This window comes from Rhinopithecus roxellana, chromosome 6 (genome assembly GCF_007565055.1).
Source record: "Rhinopithecus roxellana isolate Shanxi Qingling chromosome 6, ASM756505v1, whole genome shotgun sequence".
In the NCBI taxonomy this organism is placed as follows: domain Eukaryota; kingdom Metazoa; phylum Chordata; class Mammalia; order Primates; family Cercopithecidae; genus Rhinopithecus; species Rhinopithecus roxellana.
The window spans coordinates 127663438-127684464 of record NC_044554.1 but is presented as its reverse complement, the minus strand read 5'-3'; the positions used below and the strand labels follow the sequence as shown (position 1 = coordinate 127684464).

General features: G+C 38.9%; 1 protein-coding gene across 4 annotated transcripts in view; it reads left to right on the top strand.

The window, feature by feature from the left end:
* The window catches only part of ASNS (asparagine synthetase (glutamine-hydrolyzing)), a 35817-nt gene extending 16487 nt beyond the window's left edge, over positions 1-19330 (top strand). For 3 of the 4 annotated variants that reach the window (XM_030932745.1, XM_030932746.1, XM_030932747.1), the window contains 10 exons: positions 3966-4203; positions 9033-9218; positions 9478-9579; positions 10023-10150; positions 11599-11725; positions 12971-13077; positions 13791-13891; positions 15096-15177; positions 15270-15425; positions 15950-16291. In XM_030932745.1, the coding sequence (XP_030788605.1) occupies positions 3966-4203; positions 9033-9218; positions 9478-9579; positions 10023-10150; positions 11599-11725; positions 12971-13077; positions 13791-13891; positions 15096-15177; positions 15270-15425; positions 15950-16159 (1437 nt within the window). In that variant the 3' untranslated portion in view covers positions 16160-16291. Of the gene's footprint in view, positions 1-3965; positions 4204-9032; positions 9219-9477; positions 9580-10022; positions 10151-11598; positions 11726-12970; positions 13078-13790; positions 13892-15095; positions 15178-15269; positions 15426-15949; positions 16292-19077 lie in introns of those variants that run through there. The other variant, XM_030932748.1, reaches the window with a different exon arrangement.
* The last annotated feature ends 1697 nt before the right edge of the window (positions 19331-21027 follow it).

The window sequence follows — 21027 nt, the reverse complement described above, 5'->3', positions numbered from 1 at the left end:
TTCTGCTAGCTTTTGAATGTGTTTGCTCTTGCCTCTCTAGTTCTTTTAATTGTGATGTTAGAGTGTCAATTTTAGATCTTTCCTGCTTTCTCTTGTGGGCATTTAGTGCTATAAATTTCCCTCTACACACTGCTTTAAATGTGTCCCAGAGATTCTGGTATGTTGTATCTTTGTTCTCATTGGTTTCAAAGAACATCTTTATTTCTGCTTTCATTTTGTTATGTACCCAGTTGTCATTCAGGAGCAGGTTGTTCAGTTTCCATGTAGTTGAGCGGTTTTGATTGAGTTTCTTAGTCCTGAGTTCTAGTTTGATTGCACTGTGGTCTGAGAGACAGTTTGTTATAATTTCTGCTCTTTTACATTTGCTGAGGAGTGCTTTACTTCCAATTATGTGGTCAATTTTGGAATAAGTGCGATGTGGTGCTGAGAAGAATGTATATTCTGTTGATTTGGGGTGGAGGGTTCTATAGATGTCTATTAGGTCTGCTTGGTGCAGAGATGAGTTCAATTCCTGGATATCCTTGTTAACTTTCTGTCTCGTTGATGTGTCTAATGTTGACAGTGGAGTGTTGAAGTCTCCCATTATTATTGTATGGGAGTCTAAGTCTCTTTGTAAGTCTCTAAGGACTTGCTTTATGAATCTGGGTGCTCCTGTATTGGGTGCATATATATTTAGGAGAGTTAGCTCTTCCTGTTGAATTGATCCCTTTACCATTATGTAATGGCCTTCTTTGTCTCTTTTGATCTTTGATGGTTTAAAGTCTGTTTTATCAGAGACTAGGATTGCAACCCCTGCTTTTTTTTGTTCTCCATTTGCTTGGTAGATCTTCCTCCATCCCTTTATTTTGAGCCTATGTATGTCTCTGCATGTGAGATGGGTCTCCTGAATACAGCAGACTGATGGGTCTTGACTCTTTATCCAGTTTGCCAGTCTGTGTCTTTTAATTGGAGCATTTAGTCCATTAACATTTAAGGTTAATATTGTTATGTGTGAACTTGATGCTGCCATTATGATATTAACTGGTTATTTTGCTTGTTAGTTGATGCAGTTTCTTCCTAGCCTCGATGGTCTTTACATTTTGGCATGTTTTTGCAATGGCTGGTACCGGTTGTTCCTTTCCATGTTTAGGGCTTCCTTCAGGGTCTCTTATAAGGCAGGCCTGGTGGTGACAAAATCTCTAAGCATTTGCTTATCTGTAAAGGATTTTATTTCTCCTTCACTTATGAAACTTAGTTTGGCTGGATATGAAATTCTGGGTTTAAAATTCTTTTCTTTAAGAACGTTGAATATTGGCCCCCACTCTCTTCTGGCTTGTAGAGTTTCTGCCGAGAGATCTGCTGTTAGTCTGATGGGCTTCCCTTTGTGGGTAACCCGACCTTTCTCTCTGGCTGCCCTTAAGATTTTTTCCTTCATTTCAACTTTGGTGAATCTGGCAATTATGTGTCTTGGAGTTGCTCTTCTGGAGGAGTATCTTTGTGGCGTTCTCTGTATTTCCTGAATTTGAATGTTGGCCTGCCCTACTAGGTTGGGGAAGTTCTCCTGGATGATATCCTGAAGAGTGTTTTCCAACTTGGTTCCATTTTCCCCCTCACTTTCAGGCACCCCAATCAGACGTAGTTTTGGTCTTTTTACATAATCCCATACTTCTTGCAGGCTTTGTTCATTTCTTTTTCTTCTTTTTCTTTTGGTTTCTCTTCTCGCTTCATTTCATTCATTTGATCCTCAATCGCTGATACTCTTTCTTCCAGTTGATCGAGTTGGTTACTGAAGCTTGTGCATTTGTCACGTATTTCTTGTGTCATGGTTTTCATCTCTTGTCATTTCGTTTATGATCTTCTCTGCATTAATTAGTCTAGCTGTCAATTCTTCCACTCTTTTTTCAAGATTTTTAGTTTCTTTGCGCTGGGTACGTAATTCCTCCTTTAGCTCTGAGAAGTTTGATGGACTGAAGCCTTCTTCTCTCATCTCGTCAAAGTCATTCTCTGACCAGCTTTGATCCGTTGCTGGCGATGGGGTGCGCTCCTTTGCAGGGGGAGATGCGCTCTTATTTTTTGAATTTCCAGCTTTTCTGCCCTGCTTTTTCCCCATCTTTGTGGTTTTATCTATCTCTGGTCTTTGATGATGGTGACGTACTGATGGGGTTTTGGTATAGGTGTCCTTCCTGTTTGATAGTTTTCCTTCTGACAGTCAGGACCCTCAGCTGTAGGTCTGTTGGAGATTGCTTGAGGTCCACTCCAGACCCTGTTTGCCTGGGTATCAGCAGCAGAGGTTGCAGAAGATAGAATATTGCTGAACAGCGAGTGTACCTGTCTGATTCTTCCTTTGGAAGTTTCCTCTCAGGGGTGTACTCCACCCTGTGAGGTGTGGGGTGTCAGACTGCCCCTAGTGGGGGATGTCTCCCAGTTAGGCTATTCAGGGGTCAGTGACCCACTTGAGCAGGCAGTCTGTCCGTTCTCAGATCTCAACCTCCGTGTTGGGAGATCCACTGCTCTCTTCAAAGCTGTCAGACAGAGTCGTTTGTGTCTGCAGAGTTTCTGCTGCCTTTTTGTTGTTGTTGTTGTTGTTTTTTTTAACTGTGCCCTGTCCCCAGAGGTGGAGTCTACAGATACAGGCAGGTTTCCTTGAGCTGCTGTGAGCTCCACCCAGTTCGAGCTTCCCAGCAGCTTTGTTTACCTACTTAAGCCTCAGCAATGGCGGGCGCCCCTCCCCCAGCCTCGCTGCTGCCTTGCGGATAGATCGCCGCAGACTTCTGTGTTAGCAATGAGGGAGGCTCCGTGGGCATGGGACCCTCCCAGCCAGGTGTGGGATATATTCTCCTGATGTACCCGTTTGCTTAAAGCGCAATATTGGGGTGGGAGTTACCCGATTCTCCAGGTGTTGTGTGTCTCAGTTCCCCTGGCTAGGAAAAGGGATTCCCTTCCCCCTTGTGCTTCCCAGGTGAGGCGATGCCTCGCCCTGCTTCAGCTCTCGCTGGTCGGGCTGCAGCAGCTGACCAGCACCGATTGTCCGGCACTCCCCAGTGAGATGACCCCAGTACCTCAGTCGAAAATGCAGAAATCACCGGTCTTCTGTGTCGCTTGCGCTGGGAGTTGGAGACTGGAGCTGTTCCTATTCGGCCATCTTGCTCCGCCGCTCCAGTAACCTTTTAATCAAAACACAGCATTGTCGGTGGAGTCTGAAAGCCTGCCATTGTTTGTACAGCTGTTTAACTGCTGATACAGGTATTCTGGTGATACTACTATGCTACTTATTATTTTCTTACTGTGTTAATGGTAGGTCATATTTTTTACTTATGTATGAATAAGTGTATGAAAATGATTGCTCTTTAGTAGCATATAAATTCAGAGTCAGGAATGATGGTCAGTGATGTCAAACAGCCACAGATTTGCCTCATGGTAGCTGAGATAGTGACACCTTTGCTTTCTGATGGTTCCATGTACACAAACTTTGTTGCATGCACAGAATTATTCGAAATATTATATAAAGTTACCTTTAGGCCATGTGTATAAGATATATGAAACATAAATGAATTTCATGTTTAGACTTGGATCTCATCCCCAAGATATCTCACATATATGCAAATATTCCAAAATCCAAAACACAACACTTCTGGTTCCAAACATTTCAGATAAGGGAGACTCAATCTGAATATATATGTATTACATACATAGTATGCATATAATATGCATTTCCATCCCTCCCCAGATTACTGTTCTGGCACATTCCCATTATATTCTGTTTATCAGACTGCAACTAAAATTTTCATGGGTTCAGCTTTATGTTGAACAGAATTTGCAGCTTATGAGTTGAAACAAACCCTAGTTTGATAATGCTGTGATTCTCAAATCACCAAAGTGCGTGAAAGGATTATAGAGCTCAGAAATACTGAAGCAGCTTTGCAATAAAAAATTATTAGTGAATGTACAAGGAATCTAACATTTTGGTTTTGCTATTGCTTCATAAGATGCAAGAGCATTTTGAATTTGAATACCAGACCAAAGTGGATGGTGAGATAATCCTTCATCTTTATGACAAAGGAGGAATTGAGCAAACAGTTTGTATGTTGGATGGTGTGTTTGCATTTGTTTTACTGGATACTGCCAATAAGAAAGTGTTCCTGGGCAGAGATACATACGGAGTCAGACCTTTGTTTAAAGCAATGACAGAAGATGGATTTTTGGCTGTATGTTCAGAAGCTAAAGGTAATAATAAATTTTTCTATAGACTTTCATTATTGTCTTGGTTGTATGTTTTCTTTTAAATTATATTTGAAAATCTCTTAGAGAGCAATCCAGAATTTTACAAGTGACTAAGTTATGAGTCTTTACCTTTTATTAAAAAAACAGAGGAGTTGTACTCTCCTTTTCAGCACTTAAATTCTGTAATACTTGAAGGATGATTCTTTAGTGCAGTCATTTATTTTTTGCTATGCTAATATGCTCTACGTCTAGCTTGATCCTAAGTGTAGTTTTAAGTTTTCCTGTGTCATCCTATAATGGTAGGGTTGACTCTGCGATTATTGCACTGTGGTACTTTGCTGCAGTTATAGTACAGCAGATATTAGGATTTCTAAAACAGCTTTACTGATAATTCACATACCATGTAATTCACCCACTTGAAGTATGCAGTTTGGTGGTTTTTAGTGTATTCACAGATGTTGGTAACCGACACTCCAGTCAGTTTTAGAATTGTTTTTCCACCTCAAAAAAAAAAAAAAGAAAAGAAAATCAAATCCTATGCCCTTTAGCTTAGTTATTGCTGGCAGGATCAACTAGGTTTTTTGTTTTTGTTTTTGTTTTTGATTTTGGAGATGGGGTCTTGCTCAGTTGCCCAGCCCAGGCTGGAGTGCAGTGGTTTGAACATAGCTTAGTGCAGCCTTGAACTCCTGGGCTCAAGCAATTCTCCCACCTCAGCCTCCCTAGTAGCTAGGAGTATAGGCATGCATCACAACTCCCTGCCTCCTGTGCCCTTTAGCTTTGAATTCCATCTCTCCATATCCATCATCTGCACCCCCGCAGTTGTAGCCCCAGCAATCACCAATCTTTCTGCCTCTGGATTCCCTATTCTGTATGTTTCATATGAATGGGATTATATATCATATGGGCTTTTGTGACTGGATTCTTTCACTTGGCATAGTGCTTTCAAGATTTGTCTATGCCATAACATGTATCAGTACTTACTTTTTATGTCCAAATGATACTCCATTACATGGATACACTGCATTTTGTTTATCCACTTGTCAGTTGATGGACATTTAGGACATTGTTTACCCCTTTTGGCTATTACGAATAATGCTGCTATAAACATTGGTGTGCAAGTTTTTGTGTAGACATTTCTCTTGGGTGTATATCTAGGAGTAGAATTGCTGGCACACATGATAACTATGTTCAGTTGAAGAACTACCAGATTATTTTTCGAAATGGCTGCATTACTTTTTATTCCCTCCAGCAGTGTATTAAAATTTCAGTTTCTCCATATCTTCACAAACACTTACTGTGTGACTTTTTAATTCTAGCCATCCTAGGGTATGTGAAGTGGTATCTCATTGTGATTTTGATTTGTATTTTCCTGTTGACAGTGATGTCCAGCATCTTATCTTATGCTTATTGGCCATTTGTGTATCTTCTTTGGAGAAATATTTGTTCAGATCCTTTGCCATTTTTTTTCCTGCTAGGGATCACTTTATTTGAAAAACATAATAGACTTTATTGGTTTTTTTTTGAGCAATTTTAGAAAAAATTGAGAGGAAAGTGCAGAGAGTTCACATATGCTCCCCCTCCAGTGCCCCCGCCCGGTTTTCCCAACTCTTAACATCTTGCGTTGCTGTGCTACATTTATTAGATTTGATGAACTGATACTTATATATTAACTGAAGTTCATAGTTTATGTAAGGGTTCACTCTTTGTGTTTTATAGATTTTTGGATTTGACAAATGTTTAATGCTATGTACCACCATTACAGTATTATATAGAACAGTTTTATTGCCCTAAAAGTCTCCTGTGCTTCACTTACTGATTCCTTCCTGTCCTCTTCTCCTAACCCTCCCCCCCATTCTTTACTGATCTTTTTACTTTCTCTTTCACTTTGCCTTTTCCAGAATGTCATATAATAGTTATAATTATATAGTATGTAGCCTTTTCAGACTGGCTTCTTTCACCTAGCAGTATACATTTAGGGTTCTTCCGTGTTTTTTCATGGCTTGATAGCTCATTGTTTAAATTGCTGAATAATATTTCATTTGTTTGCATGCACTGCAGTTTGTTTATCCGTTCTCGAATTATACATCTCTAATTGGGTTACTTTGTCTTTTTGTTACTGAACTGTAATAGTTTCTTATGTATTCTAGGTAGAAATCCCTTCTGTTCATCAGGGTTGCAGGATACAAGATCAATATACAAAAATCAATGGTGTTTGACACACTTTAACTGAATACTATGTACTTAAAATGAGCAATCTGAAAATGAAATTAAGAAAGCAACTTCATTTATAATAGCATCAAAAAGAATAAAACACTTAGAAATAAATTTAAGAAGTGTAAAACTTGTACTCTGAAAACTATAAAACATTGTTGAAAGAAATGAAAGAAGAGCTAAATAAATGGAAAAGTATCCCACGATCATGAATCGAAGGCTTAACATTATTAAGATGTCAGTCCTCCCTAAACTGATTTACGGATTCAACTTGATCCCTGTCAGAATCCCAGATGGGTTCTTTGTAAAATCTACAAGCTGGCTCTCAAATTCATATGGAATTGCAAGGGACTAAGAATAGACAAAACAATCTTTTGAAAATGAGGAACAAAGTAGGAGAACTCATACTTACTGATTTTAAAACTTACTACAAGACAATGGTAATAAGGACAGTATAATACTGGCAGAAGGATAGATGTATAGACGAGTGGGATAGAATTGAGAGTCAGAAATGAACACATACATATATAATCAACTTTTGACAAGGGTGCCTGCCAATAGTATTCAGTGGGGAAAGAAGTTCGAAAACTGGCACAGTGGCAACCAGATATGTAAGCATATGCAAAACCTGGAGTTGAACCTTTACCCAACATCATATACAAAAACTATGGATACAAAAAAATGCATCAAATGAATCCATTTTGAACTAATCCACATAAATGTAAGGGCTAAAACTATAAAATCCTGAGAAGCAAACATAGAAGTAAGTTGTCATGACCCCGGATTTGGCAAATCTTTCTTAAATATGAGACCAGAAACAATAATACAAATTGATAAATTGGACTTCATCAAAATAAAACAGTTTTGCACGTCTAAAGGACACCATCAAGAAAGTGAAAAGACAGCCCGCAAGTTGGAAGAAAATACTTGCAAATCATGTATAGCACTTTTTGATGGTAAACTTGAGGAAGACATTTATTTTTTATCCCTTACCTACACAGTAGTAACATCCTAAAAATCTCTCTCCCTGCCTCTTTTTGCCAGTTCTTTAAATCCTTTCTCACTTAATTTTCAGATTTAATGTTGGCCAAAGCAGGGATAATGAGATCAGTCAAAGGGGTACTTAGGACGCTAGTGACAGTGTTTGTACTGATACCGCAACTGGCTTATTTTCAGGCATTTCTAGTGTGATCAGATGGCAAAGAGCAAGTATATATATGTATGTCAGTTGCCAGGACTGCTGGGCAAGCCTGGTAAAGAGAACAGTGGGGAAAAGCAGCCTCCTGCTCCCCTGGGCCTTCTTTGAGCCTGATGATCACTTGAAAAGGAACTAGAATCACATCCAGTTTACCCTCTGAAATTCCTTGATTGTTGTTTTCTATTTCCTTGACACTGTCCTTTTCCAGACCAAATTATCTCATCTGGAATACTGCAATAGTTTTCCCTTCTCAATGCTTTTAGAATAACCTGTCGAAAACTCATCTGATTATAGTGCTGCCTGCTTAAAACCTTTTAATTACTCCCCATTCCCTATGTGGGCTGCGTAGCTCACTTGAGCTCTGCTAGCTGGTGAGGGAATCTGGGTCCTTTTTCTGGTATTTGAATTCAGTGCTACACAGGTTACTGGCTGGGTAGACAGTCTCAAATTGTAAATCACGGGTATTCCATGTAGATAGTCTGTTACAATCTACAATAAAACATTGATGTTTGTGTCAAAGATCATGGTGGTGTGAGGTTGGGTACTGTCAGTGAGAATTTATTGAGGAAATTTAAGTTATATGGTTTTATTCACATATAGTGTATAACACTAGTTAAGGGATAGATGTCTTCTTATCTGACTTTAAAGTAGCTAAGAGTGGATCATTGTACTTGTTAAAGGTCTGGGAACCATGGCTATTTTATTTTGAGACGGAGTCTCGCTCTGTGGCCCAGGCTGCAGTGCAGTGGCCGGATCTCAGCTCACTGCAAGCTCCACCTCCCGGGTTTATGCCATTCTCCTGCCTCAGCCTCCCGAGTAGCTGGGACTACAGGCGCCCGCCACCTTGCCCGGCTAGTTTTTTGTATTTTTTAGTAGAGACGGGTTTTCACCGTGTTAGCCAGGATGGTCTCGATCTCCTGACCTCGTGATCCTCCCATCTCGGCCTCCCAAAGTGCTAGGATTACAGGCATGAGCCACCGCGCCCGGCCGGCTATTTTCTGAAAATACCTCAGTGATGACAAATGACTACCAGACTATCATAACATTAGGACTCCAGTTCATCCCTTTGCTTCATAAGTATGTCTTTTCCTTTTGTATATATTTGCTTTGGTATAGAAAATAGATGTTCTTGATTAGAAATCTAAGAAGAAGAAATTGAACACTGGAGGTTTTTCTATTTCTTTCAATTACTAAAAGTTAGTGTAATTTGGCAGTATATCCCTATGCCATTATTATCTCTCCAGTAAGTAGATGGTAGGGCTTAGGAAAATAGGAAATTTTTTTTCCTATTTTGCTTATTTAGTGGCCATGTGTTTGTATTAAAAAGGGAAAATAAATAGGAATGTAGAGGATGTTAACTAATCGTGACAGTTATTGGGAAGGGTTACCTAATTTGAATAAAGGTATCTTTTTGAATTTGTAGGTCTTGTTACATTGAAACACTCTACGACTCCCTTTTTAAAAGTGGAGCCTTTTCTTCCTGGACACTATGAAGTTTTGGATTTAAAGCCAAATGGCAAAGTTGCATCTGTGGAAATGGTTAAATATCATCACTGTCGGGATGAACCCCTGCACGCCCTCTATGACAATGTGGACAAACTCTTTCCAGGTAGCAGACACGCATCCACCTCTTCCCCATCCTTCTCCAAGGGAAAAAAAATTTTAAGTTGTACTCTCCCATCATTTGAATGATTTTAGTTTCAAAACCTACTTCCTATTTTGTTTGGAGGGAACACATTACGATTTGGCACACTCCACCATTGAGTAAATACCATCATGATAGATGTTGATGATTGTGTATTTCATTTCAATAACTAATCCAGCCCAAGATTTTCTGGAGCTGTTTGGTTTACTTGCTGTGTTTATAGGTTTTGAGATAGAAACTGTGAAGAACAACCTCAGGATCCTTTTTAATAATGCTGTAAAGAAACGTTTGATGACAGACAGAAGGATTGGCTGCCTTTTATCAGGTGAAATCAATTAAAAAACCTAATTATATTTCGTGTGTGTTTAATTGAAATGATTTGTAGCCATCCCTTTTGTTTTTACTATAAAATATTTTCTGTATGATTTAATCTTTCCTTCATTATAGGATGGAAACAATTTTTTATAAGCTGCATTTAATAGTCATAGTCATACTCCAACTTGAGTTATAGTATAGCTATGTTATTGGTGTTAAGAGTGAGGCAGTGGATGTTTGGAATTCTGTGTAGTGATTTTTAACCAATTCAAATACCACTATTATCACGGTTTGTATATTTTTCTCTTACTGAAGTTGATTTCAGTTTATAAAACTTGCGGATTTTAAATGGTAAAACTATGATCTTGGTGCTTATCAGGAATATACATCTTCTGTCCCTGTCTTATGCAAGGCACATAACTAGGACACTTCCACTTCCCCTTTTGCTTGTAGGGGGCTTGGACTCCAGCTTGGTTGCTGCCACCCTGTTGAAGCAGCTGAAAGAGGCCCAAATACAGTATCCTCTCCAGACATTTGCAATTGGCATGGAAGACAGCCCTGATTTACTGGCTGCTAGAAAGGTAAGGTGCTGTCTCTGTCCCTTGTGTAGTTAGAGTAGACTTATTATTAGAGTGAAAATGGAGTCAATAATGGGTGATTCTACTTCTACTGCTGTATTGACTGGGACAATTGTTTTAAATTAAATGTATTAAAATAGAATGAAATGGCTGTTGAATATGCACTGTGTTGTACACTGTCCTCTGTGTACTTTTATCTGTTATGACCCATACAATTCTGACAAAGATTCTATGATGATAATTATGCTCTTTTGAAAGTAAAGGTATCTGGGCATGGTGGCCTACACCTGTAATCCCAGCACTTTACAAGGCTGAGGGAGGTAGATTACTTGAGGTCAGGAGTTTGAAACCAGCCTGAGCAACATAATGAAACTCCATCTCTACAAAAAATGCAAAAATAGCCAGGCTTAGTGGTGCCTGCCTATAGTCTTAGCCTCTTGGGTGATAGAGCCTGGGTGATAGAGCAAGACCTTGTCTCAAAAGAAAATAAAGTAAAGGCATAAGTCAGGTGCAGTGGCACACACCTATAGTCCCAGATACTTGGGAGGCTGTGGTGGGATGTCTGAGCTCAGGAGTTCAAATCCAGGCTGGGCAACATAGCAAGACGCCATCTTGAAAAATTTTAAAAAAAGATTTTTTGTTTGTTCGTTTGTTTTTTTAAAAAGAATGTAAAGGCGTGGTATCGTGGCTAACACTGCAGGCTTTGGAATCTGACTTGTGATTTGAAATCCTGGCTCTACTCATTGATGTAACAAAAATAATAGTGTCTGCTATGGGGAAATGTTAAGGTGAAATAATATAATTCGTGTAAAGTAAGTAGGATAGAACTTAGCATGTAGTAAGTACTTAATGAGTGTTAGCTGTTATTATTATTTTTAAAAGTACTGTATTTAGAATACTGTGGGCAGAGGGTAGCTTGTCTATATTCAGTGAGCAGGAGACCTAGTTCCCACTATGGAGAACTTTCATAGCATGGATGAGAAAAAGCTAGAGAGCAGTCTCAATGCAAAGTGATCAATGCCGAGAGAATTCAAAATAGCCAAGGAAAGTAGAATGAGGGGAGGGGCCATTCTATATAAGAATAACATCCTGGATATAAAATTAGGCATTTCAGAAGGACCAAAAAAGACCAAGCTTAGTGTGGGACCATGTTGGAGTAGAGAGAGATGAGGTGGGTTAGGTAAAATAGGTAGGGAGGGAGGTGCCAACTGGGAGAATGGCTGAAGCCTTGGCACCAGAGGAGCTGAGGTGAGACTTACTTCCTGGTGGTGGAGTTGAAGCAGGCGAGGAAACAGTGCTAGATGGAGCTTGTATGTGGTGGGCTGTAAAATCATTTTTCTTTTTTTCCCACCATTGTTAATTCATAAAGCTTTGTGAACTCCCGTCCTGTTTGATTTTCAAGGGAAGTTATTTTCTTTAACAAATAAATGGGTATTTCTTTATGTAATAAGGTGGCAAATCATATCGGAAGTGAACATTATGAAGTCCTTTTTAACTCTGAGGAAGGCATTCAGGCTCTGGATGAAGTCATATTTTCCTTGGAAACTTATGACATTACAACAGTTCGTGCTTCAGTAGGTAAGGTATTATGATATTATTAAATAAAAAGCTTTTTCTAATACTGAAAAAAAGTAAGGTTTAAAAAATTTATTTCAAGCCATATTTTTAAAATGTTATTTAAGGATGAATGCAAATTAAATCCCTATGTTACTGATTATTTAAGACCACTTATGAATTCTCTGAATCTCTTTTGGAGTGAAGGGAACAATAAATACATAGTTCAACCGCCACATTGTTGGTATCACTGCTGGTGTTTCCCCAGGGAGCAGATATGTATTTTCTGCCCTCTGCCTCCCATTTCTCTTAGAGTTTCTCTGGCTACAGTCTGTATACAGTGAGGCAATAGGTCTATTTGGTAATGCATTTTTGATAAGAAATGCTCATTTTAGATATATTTTAGTAAATATTCCATCACATAACTTAACCAGTCACTAGCTATCATTGCTCTGCAAACAATATTAATTTTATTTTGTAAATAATGTATCTACTGAGATTGGAAGTATACCCCAAATTAGACTGATCCAATGTTAACGAACCTTTGTATGCTACTGCCTCCCTTGAGAGACTTGCCTTGGAGGGCAAAAATATCTTCGGTATTACAATGGTTTATGACCCTCCAAGACATCACAATAAATAAGCTGATAGACAGGATAGCTCTGGTATTGGAATTTCATGGGGCTGGGGTGGGGTTAGGAAAATAAGTGTCTATCACCTCAGCTCTCTAGCTGAGGTGATAATAAAAACAAAGCTGAGAAGAAACACTAGTTTAGAGGGATGTGGTGGAGGACCAAGAAGGCGAGTTTAATAACTTATATAGTCTCCCCAGCTTTATGTGAAATCTGGTAAATGGGGAGTGGCAGGGGGAAAGTACCTAACAAAATTAACACTAAACCACCAAAATGGCTGTTCTTATTTTTGTGTCATAATACCACCAGGAAAGGCATGATTTTTAGGTATTTGAGTCATTGTTCATCTTAGCATAGTTTTGAAGTGAACATTCTTGGTCTAAAATCATTAGAATTTTAAAACCTGTTTATAAAATGACAGAATGGTTCTGGGTTATTTTATTTTACAGTAGTGCTTTTGGATTAAGTACATCTAAATGGCTTGTAAATACAAGGTCATTATTGTGGAAACTACTTTATATTAATATGAAGTCCAGCATGGTAGTAACACTTTCAATTATTTCCAAAAATCAAATCAAAGGCATTTTTGGTGGAAGGTTATGTTGACATTAAAGTTAATTTCTCTCTCTCATTTAAGGTATGTATTTAATTTCCAAGTATATTCGGAAGAACACAGATAACGTGGTGATCTTCTCTGGAGAAGGATCAGATGAACTTACGCAGGGTTACATATATTTTCACAAGGTAACCACTCTGAAGTGGAGGAATATTCGTGCTATATTAAGAAAACTATGAATTATTTGACTATTTCTATCATCTTTCAGTATGACAGTAATAGTTTTGAGTATCTTGTGAGGTTACAAAAGGGAATCTGATAATGTTTGCTTTCTATCTCTTGGGGAAGAAAGAAATTTTAATGTGTAAGATGATTTTTATTCTTTAAAACTAGTTACAGCTGGGTGTGATGGCTCGTGCTTATACCCCCAAGCTGTTCAGGAGGCTGAGGTGGGAGGATCACCTGAACCCAGGAGATTGAGACTGCAGTGAGCTGTGATTGCGCCACTGCACTCCTACCTGGTTGACAGAGCAAGACCCTGTCTCTTAAAAAAAAAAAAAAAAAAAAAAAAAAAAAAAAAAAAAAAGCTAAAAATAAATAAATAAAACTAGGTAAGCTTCTTGAGAATCACCTTTCTGCCATTTCTTAGCATCCTGTGGAATTATGACTGTTGCCCAGTGTGTTCATTTTATTCTAATATTAGCAGTTTGGTAGGAAGGATGGCATGTTTTGTAAAGCACTGCTTACCTCTGTCTGTATACAGTGGGAGTACAGTTATTTACTCCCCTCCCTAAATTTGTTTGACTTGTTGTCTTATCCAACTTTAGGATTGGAGAGGGAGAAAGAAAAACTGCTTTGTGTGCCAAAAGCAAAACTCTTGGTGTTTTTGTTTGTGAAATAGGCTCCTTCTCCTGAAGAAGCCGAGGAGGAGAGTGAGAGGCTTCTGAGGGAACTCTATTTGTTTGATGTGCTCCGCGCAGATCGAACTACTGCTGCCCACGGGTAATACTTTTAGAGGCTACTGTAAAACAAAAACAAAAAAACACCAAAAAAAGAAAACCAAACCAAAACAAAGAAAAGCTCAATACCCTGAAAAAATAAAAATCCATAGCTGATTGGCTATATGTTGCATATAGTTGGCTATATGTTACAAAGTGTGACTTTTATAGAGAAAATGAAGCTGTTTCTTAACTTTGTCCCAAAAGAATTAGGCCACATTTCAGTGTTGTTGTGGTATATGGAGAGAAGTCTTCTTCCATAGGTTGTTTGAGTTGGAGTTTTCACCTTTAAAAGGTAACAACATTCTGCTCACATCTGAACAACCAAGATGGAAGAGGGAAGGCTGCTGCAGCAGCTACTTAAGTGTTTTAAAGAGAAGTAAAGATTGTAAACATCATGTGACAAGTACTGAGTGTTCACCGTGCCTATTTGGTGCTGTAGTGACCCTGAGGGGATAGGGTAGTGAAGATGCAAGGGGTTTGATTACATTATAATGAACCAGGTGTCCTTGGTATCATTTCTGGTTGTCTAAAGTTATGTTGAAGAACGGAAGACTTTTACTGTACAGGATAAACAACTGTCATTAAATGTTTTAGTTGCCTCTGCTGAATCACAGCTAGATCAGGATATAATTAAACATGGGTTTAGGGAATGAACTGAATCTGGTTATTATCCTCTCTGCTTGTCCTTACTAGAGTCACTAGGCTTCAGGAAACCGGTGATACGGAATTTGATGAAATATAGTGGGACTCTGGTTTAAATTGCATATTGTATGTTAATTGTTAATCAGTGGTTTAAAAATACTGTATTATCATCACAATTGTTAGAAGAGATGGTCTCACCTAGAAAACACTGAGTAAGAAAGGTTCAGGCAAGGTATTTTCTTAATGATTGGGTTACTCATGATTTGTAACTTTTTCTGCTTTTTGAAATATGCATTCAACTATTCCTAGAAGGGGAAGTAAAAGTAATAGTCTCAGTTAGTTTTACTCCCTCGATGACATGGTATATATATATTATTTTAAATGAAGATTTTTTTTGTATTTATTCGTTAGTGTAGAGCAGTCATTAGGGGGCTTGTATTTGACTGTATGACCTTAACATTTCTTAGGATCTGGTTGAATTGATGGGAAAACTGAATCAGAACCTAAACTGACAGGCACTAAATACCCATTTTAATTTAGATTTTCTTCTTTTCTCCTTTAAGCCTTGAACTGAGAGTCCCATTTCTAGATCATAGATTTTCTTCCTATTACTTGTCTCTGCCGCCAGAAATGAGAACTCCAAAGGTAGGTAAATCAACTCAAGATAAAAACTGTCCATTGCCATCAGATTATATTTGTAATTTTTAACTGAGGCTCCTTTTTTTTTTTCATGTCAGAATGGGATAGAAAAACATCTCCTGAGAGAGACGTTTGAGGAGTCCAATCTGATACCCAAAGAGATTCTCTGGCGACCAAAAGAAGCCTTCAGTGATGGAATAACTTCAGTTAAGAATTCCTGGTTTAAGATTTTACAGGAATATGTTGAACATCAGGTATAATGTCTTTAAAAACGTTTTCAGGAATGCGACAGTTTGGATGCAGAGCTGTCATTGCTGTTCATTCTGTATTTAGTTTGAATGCTTTGTCCCTGTCAGAGGGATTCACAGTCTCTGTAAACACTTACCTCTTTTATAAGAATTACATAAGAGTTAAGTAGCATGAAGGATTATAAAGTAGCATCTAGAATTGAAAGAGAGGAGACTTACTACTTATCATCACTGATCTTCATTTATCAGATTTTTGGGCACCTGCTGGGTGCCAGATCTTGTTAGGCACAAATGACTAAAACAGAGCCACCACGTATTAAAAATATGCATATGAGTGTTCTTTAAAAGGCACTGCAGCTATCCATATTATGAATACTTTAGCATTTTCTAAGTGATGGGTGATTCAAAGGGTCTCATACAATTTACAGTCATGTCTTATCTGAATGTTTTCTGTTTTGTGAGACCAGAGTAAACAAGCATTTCCTGCCATTTTAAAAAAACTGTTTGCTCCTATATGCTTATTCTTACAGGTTGATGATACAATGATGGCAAATGCAGCCCAGAAATTTCCCTTCAATACTCCTAAAACCAAAGAAGGATATTACTACCGTCAAATCTTTGAACGCCATTACCCAGGCCGGGCTGACTGGCTGAGCCATTACTGGATGCCCAAGTGGATCAATGCCGCTGACCCTTCTGCCCGCACACTGACCCACTACAAGTCAGCTACCAAAGCTTAGGTGCTCTTTATGCTGTAATGTGAAAGCAAATATTTCTTCTTGTTGTATGGGGACTGTGGGGAGATAGGGGAACAATGAGAGTCAACTCAGGCTAACTTGGGTGTGAAAAAAATAAAAGTCCTAAATCTAAAACATTGCTGTAGTCATTTATGTTCATACAGTCTCTTCATAAGAGGTAACTAAAAATTTTTTGCTGTATCACAGTAAAGTGGAGGGTAAGCTAGGAAAAGGGAAAAGGATCTGACGTCTGCAAGACCTCACAGCCCTCTCCTGGCAGATCTGCTTTAGATGACATTTGCGTCTTGTGCCTGTGTGGCTTCCTTCCAGTCCTTGCCTCATCTTAGGGACGTCATCAAAGGACTACACTATTTTGGTTCTGCCTACATTCCTAACAGCTGCCTAATTAGACTTGAGACTTGAGTCTTCTATAGGAGTTCATGACAGCTGTATTTTGCAAGATAGTAGTTCATTTTTTTCTCTTTTATGTTGAGCCAAAGCCACTTCTGGAGACTTGTCCTAGAGCAGGGGTCAGGCTTTTTTAAAATTTTTATTTGTTTTTAATAAAGAACCAGATAGTAAATATTTTAGGCTTTGTGGACCCCTTTTGGGAGTGTTCACCTCTGCCATTATAGTGCAAAAGCAGTTACATAGATAATATGTAAATAAACGAGCATGGCCATGTTCTATTAAAAGTTACTTATAAAAGCAGATGGTGGGCCAGATATGGCTTGTGGCCCATAGTTTGTTGATTGCTGTTCTAGAGGAACAACCAAACTAACTAAGCATTTCTGGTAAAAGTCTAAACCTACTTGAAAGAGAAAGTGTAACAACATATTCAAAGAGCAGGTAGAAGATTTTCATTTGAATGCTAATTGGTTGTTCAGGGACAACATTTCAAAATACATTATAAAGGTGAATTTAGCTCTTAAAAACTTTTGAAAAGGGAATTGCTGGTGTACAGATAGTACAAGGATGCTTAATGGAGGAAATTAAGCAGAAAATTGTCTGGTAAGTTGGAAGAAGGGTGTATTTTAGGCTAGCTGTAGGCCTTTATGATTTAAGAATATCGCTAAGAAACTGAGGAAATGTCATTCATACTAGATGATTTTTTTTGTTTGCTTGTTTTGTTTTGTTTTAGACAGTCTTGCTCTGTCACCCAGGCTGGAGTGCAGTGGCATGATCTCAGCTCACTGTAACCTCCACCTCCTGGGTTCAAGCAATTCTTGTGCCTCAACTTCCCAAGTAGCTGGATTACAGGCAGGTGCCACTGTGTCCGGCCAGTTTTTGTGTATTTAGTAGAGATGGGGTTTCACCATGTTGGTCAGGCTGGTCTCGAACTTCTGGCCTCAAGTGATCTACCCACCTTGGCCTCCCAAATTGCTGGGACTACAGGTGTCAACGACTGCACCCAGGCCTAGTAGATGACTTTTAATGATAATCTTGTGTTTGTAGGTGCTTAAGTTGCCTAAACCCAGAATGATTTGATTCTAGGCATATTTATTCCTGGTAAAGCCTCAGACAGCCAAGCTAAATGACATTGAAAATACTTGGGAAACTTCGTTGAGAATGATTACACACTGTACATGACAAGATTAATGTATGACATAAACCCCAAACTGCCAGTTTTCCAGGGAGTGGGGTTTGGCTCCAGATTTTTAGCTTGAGTGACTGAGATCTGGCATATTTAGTTACCACCCAGAAGTTTGGTAGTAAAGATACTTAGTTAAGCCAATTTCATAGCAGCAAACAATTATAATGGTAGCACCTTTCTGGATTTCAAACTACACACAAGGCTTACAGAAGGTTCTTGGCACAAAGAATAAAGCTAGCCTTTTCTCTTCTTTTGCAATTTAAATTGTAGAAGATTTGAAGAAATGGTGGCCTTTGGGTTGTTGTGCACATGACTTAATAGCTCACTTATTGGCCAAGCCTGTTTTCCTGGATATTGGTAATTTAGTGCCAAGGAGGCACTAATCTACACAGCATCTCTAACAACCAATAGTCCAGTTCTTTTGAGCATAAACTAAAAGATTATTAGCTGATGTCATTCTGCCATTTCAGTCTGATGTGAGCACTGTCGTGAATGACCTGCCCTTTAGAGGTTTATTTCACTTTCTCTTAAAATTTGCTAAAAGGTTTTACTATACAGTTTGAAAGAATGATACACTTCTATTTAAAAAAAAAAAGTAAAATCCACCTAAAATCTACTTGTAAAGTTTTAACGTTTTCTTGAAGATCTTTTGCTATAAAGGGACAATTGTACATGTGTGGTAGATGATCTTGGTTAACGTAAGGCTTGAAAGCTTCTTAAGTCCTTTACAAGGAAAATATAAAAAGGAGTTAATCCTAACCCTATGATAGCCCAGTCTCCAAAGGATTATACTTTGTGGGAAATTTGCTTGTATTAGACTGTGGTATGAACATCTTGAGGCCACAGAGTCAGAGCATGCTCCTGAATGCCTCCTGTCTTGGAATTGCCTTAGTTTGGTCTAGAATCTTTGATAAAGGATCCTTGGAGCAGGTCCCTAGGAAGGGAAAGTCTGGCCATGAAGAAGCAAAGTGTAAGCTGGGCAGGGAGGCAGTTATATGTGGTTCTAGACTGTGTGGTGAAAAAATCAACACAAAGCATGTAATTAGCAGCTTTTCTAAGTACTTTTATTGTGTCAGCTCATTCTAATCTTAGGAAGTGTGGCAGATTTTATTTTCTAAAAGTGGCCATAGCAGTGTTCCTGGCCCCATGTACTCTTCCAGAGCCTGGCTGCCCCTCTGAAGAAGCAGCCTATTTCTTCTCTCTTGAGCCTGGGCAAGATTTTGCAACTGCCTTATAGTAGAATACAGTGGAAGTGATGCTGCGTGACTTCTGAAACCAGGTCACAAAAAGTGATACAGCTTCTGCTTTCTGTCTTTTGATGTATAAGGAAACCCAGGCCACATGGAGAGGCTGCATGTGAATTTGGGCTGACCGGCCTAGCAAAGGGCTCAGTCGACAGCCAACAACGGCCACCAGCTGCCAGCTGTGTCAGGGAGTGAGGCTCCAGATGGTTCCAGCTGCTAATCTTTGAGTCTTCTACCTGGAGCCCACACATGGAAAGGAGAGAGGAGCCATCCCTGCTGTGTGCTCTGTCCAAGTTCTTCATTCACAAATCTGTGAGCATAATAAAAACCTGTTTGACACCATTAAGTTCTGTGGTTTCTTACACAGGCATGGTAACTGAAACAGATAAACACTGTTATCTCCATTTTACACATATTAAATACATTGCTCATTTGGCTAATTAGTAAGTGGTGGAATCTTAAATTAGCCAGGTAGGTTGACTGCAGAGCCTTTGAGTTGTTCTTTTCTAAATATTGTCTTGTAATGTCAGCCTGAAACCATAGCCTGGGTCTCTGGTGTGAGTTGGGAGACTAAGGAAAAGGGCTTTTATTGGGAGCAAGAACCAGGATTACAGTGAATCTCCCAGGGATTGCACTGGGGCTAATTTTTTTCTGTAACGACATAGGCTAGTTGATACTGAAAAAACAATCCCAAAATTTCAGTGCATTACCACAAAAGGGTTTTTTTGTTTTTGTTTTTGTTTTTCTCAAACTGTATGTCCACCTTGGCCTATGGAGGGCTCTGCACATTGTTGAGGGGGTTATAAGCACTCTGGAACCCAGGCTGATGGAGGCACAACCTTGACATAATTCCACCATCAGCAAGGCAGGGGATCAAGTGGTGAATTAGTTACTGAAACTTAAAGCTTCCACTCTGAAGTGACACATCACTTTTGTTCACGTTATGTACAAGTCATATGGCCACACCTAACTTCAAGGGAGCATGTACCAGAAAGGAAAATAAAATATCTGGAGAATAGCACTAGCGACTCCCCAAATCTGCTCTTTGGTAACAAAATATTGAATTCACTCTCCTGTGAAAGAAATATATTCACCCCCTTTGGAGGGTTACAACTGAGGAATTCCACTGTGCAAGGACTCCAAGCCCAGAGTTTAGGATCTTTGGGTGATGTACTTATGTAGAAATCTATTTCAGGGCTGGAGATGGTACTTCATGAACTAAGAAAAAAGTGATCTGCTCCCCATCTGTCCACTATATAATTCAGCAGGAATAGAATAACTGCAGCAACAACAAAACGTATTTAAAAAGGATAAAACAGAAGAAATACAGCAAACCCTACTCAGGAGCAAGTTTGACATCCTGTGGTCAGTCATTTGAGGGCCTCCAACTCCAGCAGAAAATTACCCTTCAGAGGTCACCAGCAGCCAAGACGTCAATGTGTTGGCAGAAGGAGGCAGATTGAAAGAACTGGGAGAACCAGTATCTAAGCACAGGTGAGAAACAGAACAGTTCGAAGGGGAAGAGTTGATTTCTAGCAATAAAGCCAATTTGGCACATATATTATAATTGTGGTTATACAGAGTGAGTGTTAACATTAATTGGTTACCCTTCCTGAGTGCCAAGGACTGCTCTAAAAGGTATAATCAGTCTTCACAACAGCTTGTGAAGTTTGTTCCTTTGAGCTCATCCATGTTTTGTGGATAAGGAAAGCAACATACAGAGGTGTTACACTGCATGCCTGAGGTCACATAGCTAACACGTAATAGAAGTGGGATATTGGATCCCAGGTTTCAGAGTTTTAGAGACCTTATGCTTAACCCCTACTCTATTACTTTTCAAAGGGATAGACTGTAGAATATAATTATGTACATGGAAAAAAATATAATTCCATATTTTTTCTCTACTTCTGTCTTGTTAATGGGAGTATATGGTCTATTTTATGGGTAGCTCGTAAGTTATTTAGGATATCTACAAATTTAAGCATAAGATACTGTTTTAATTTTTTTTTTTTTTTTTTTTTTTTGAGACGGAG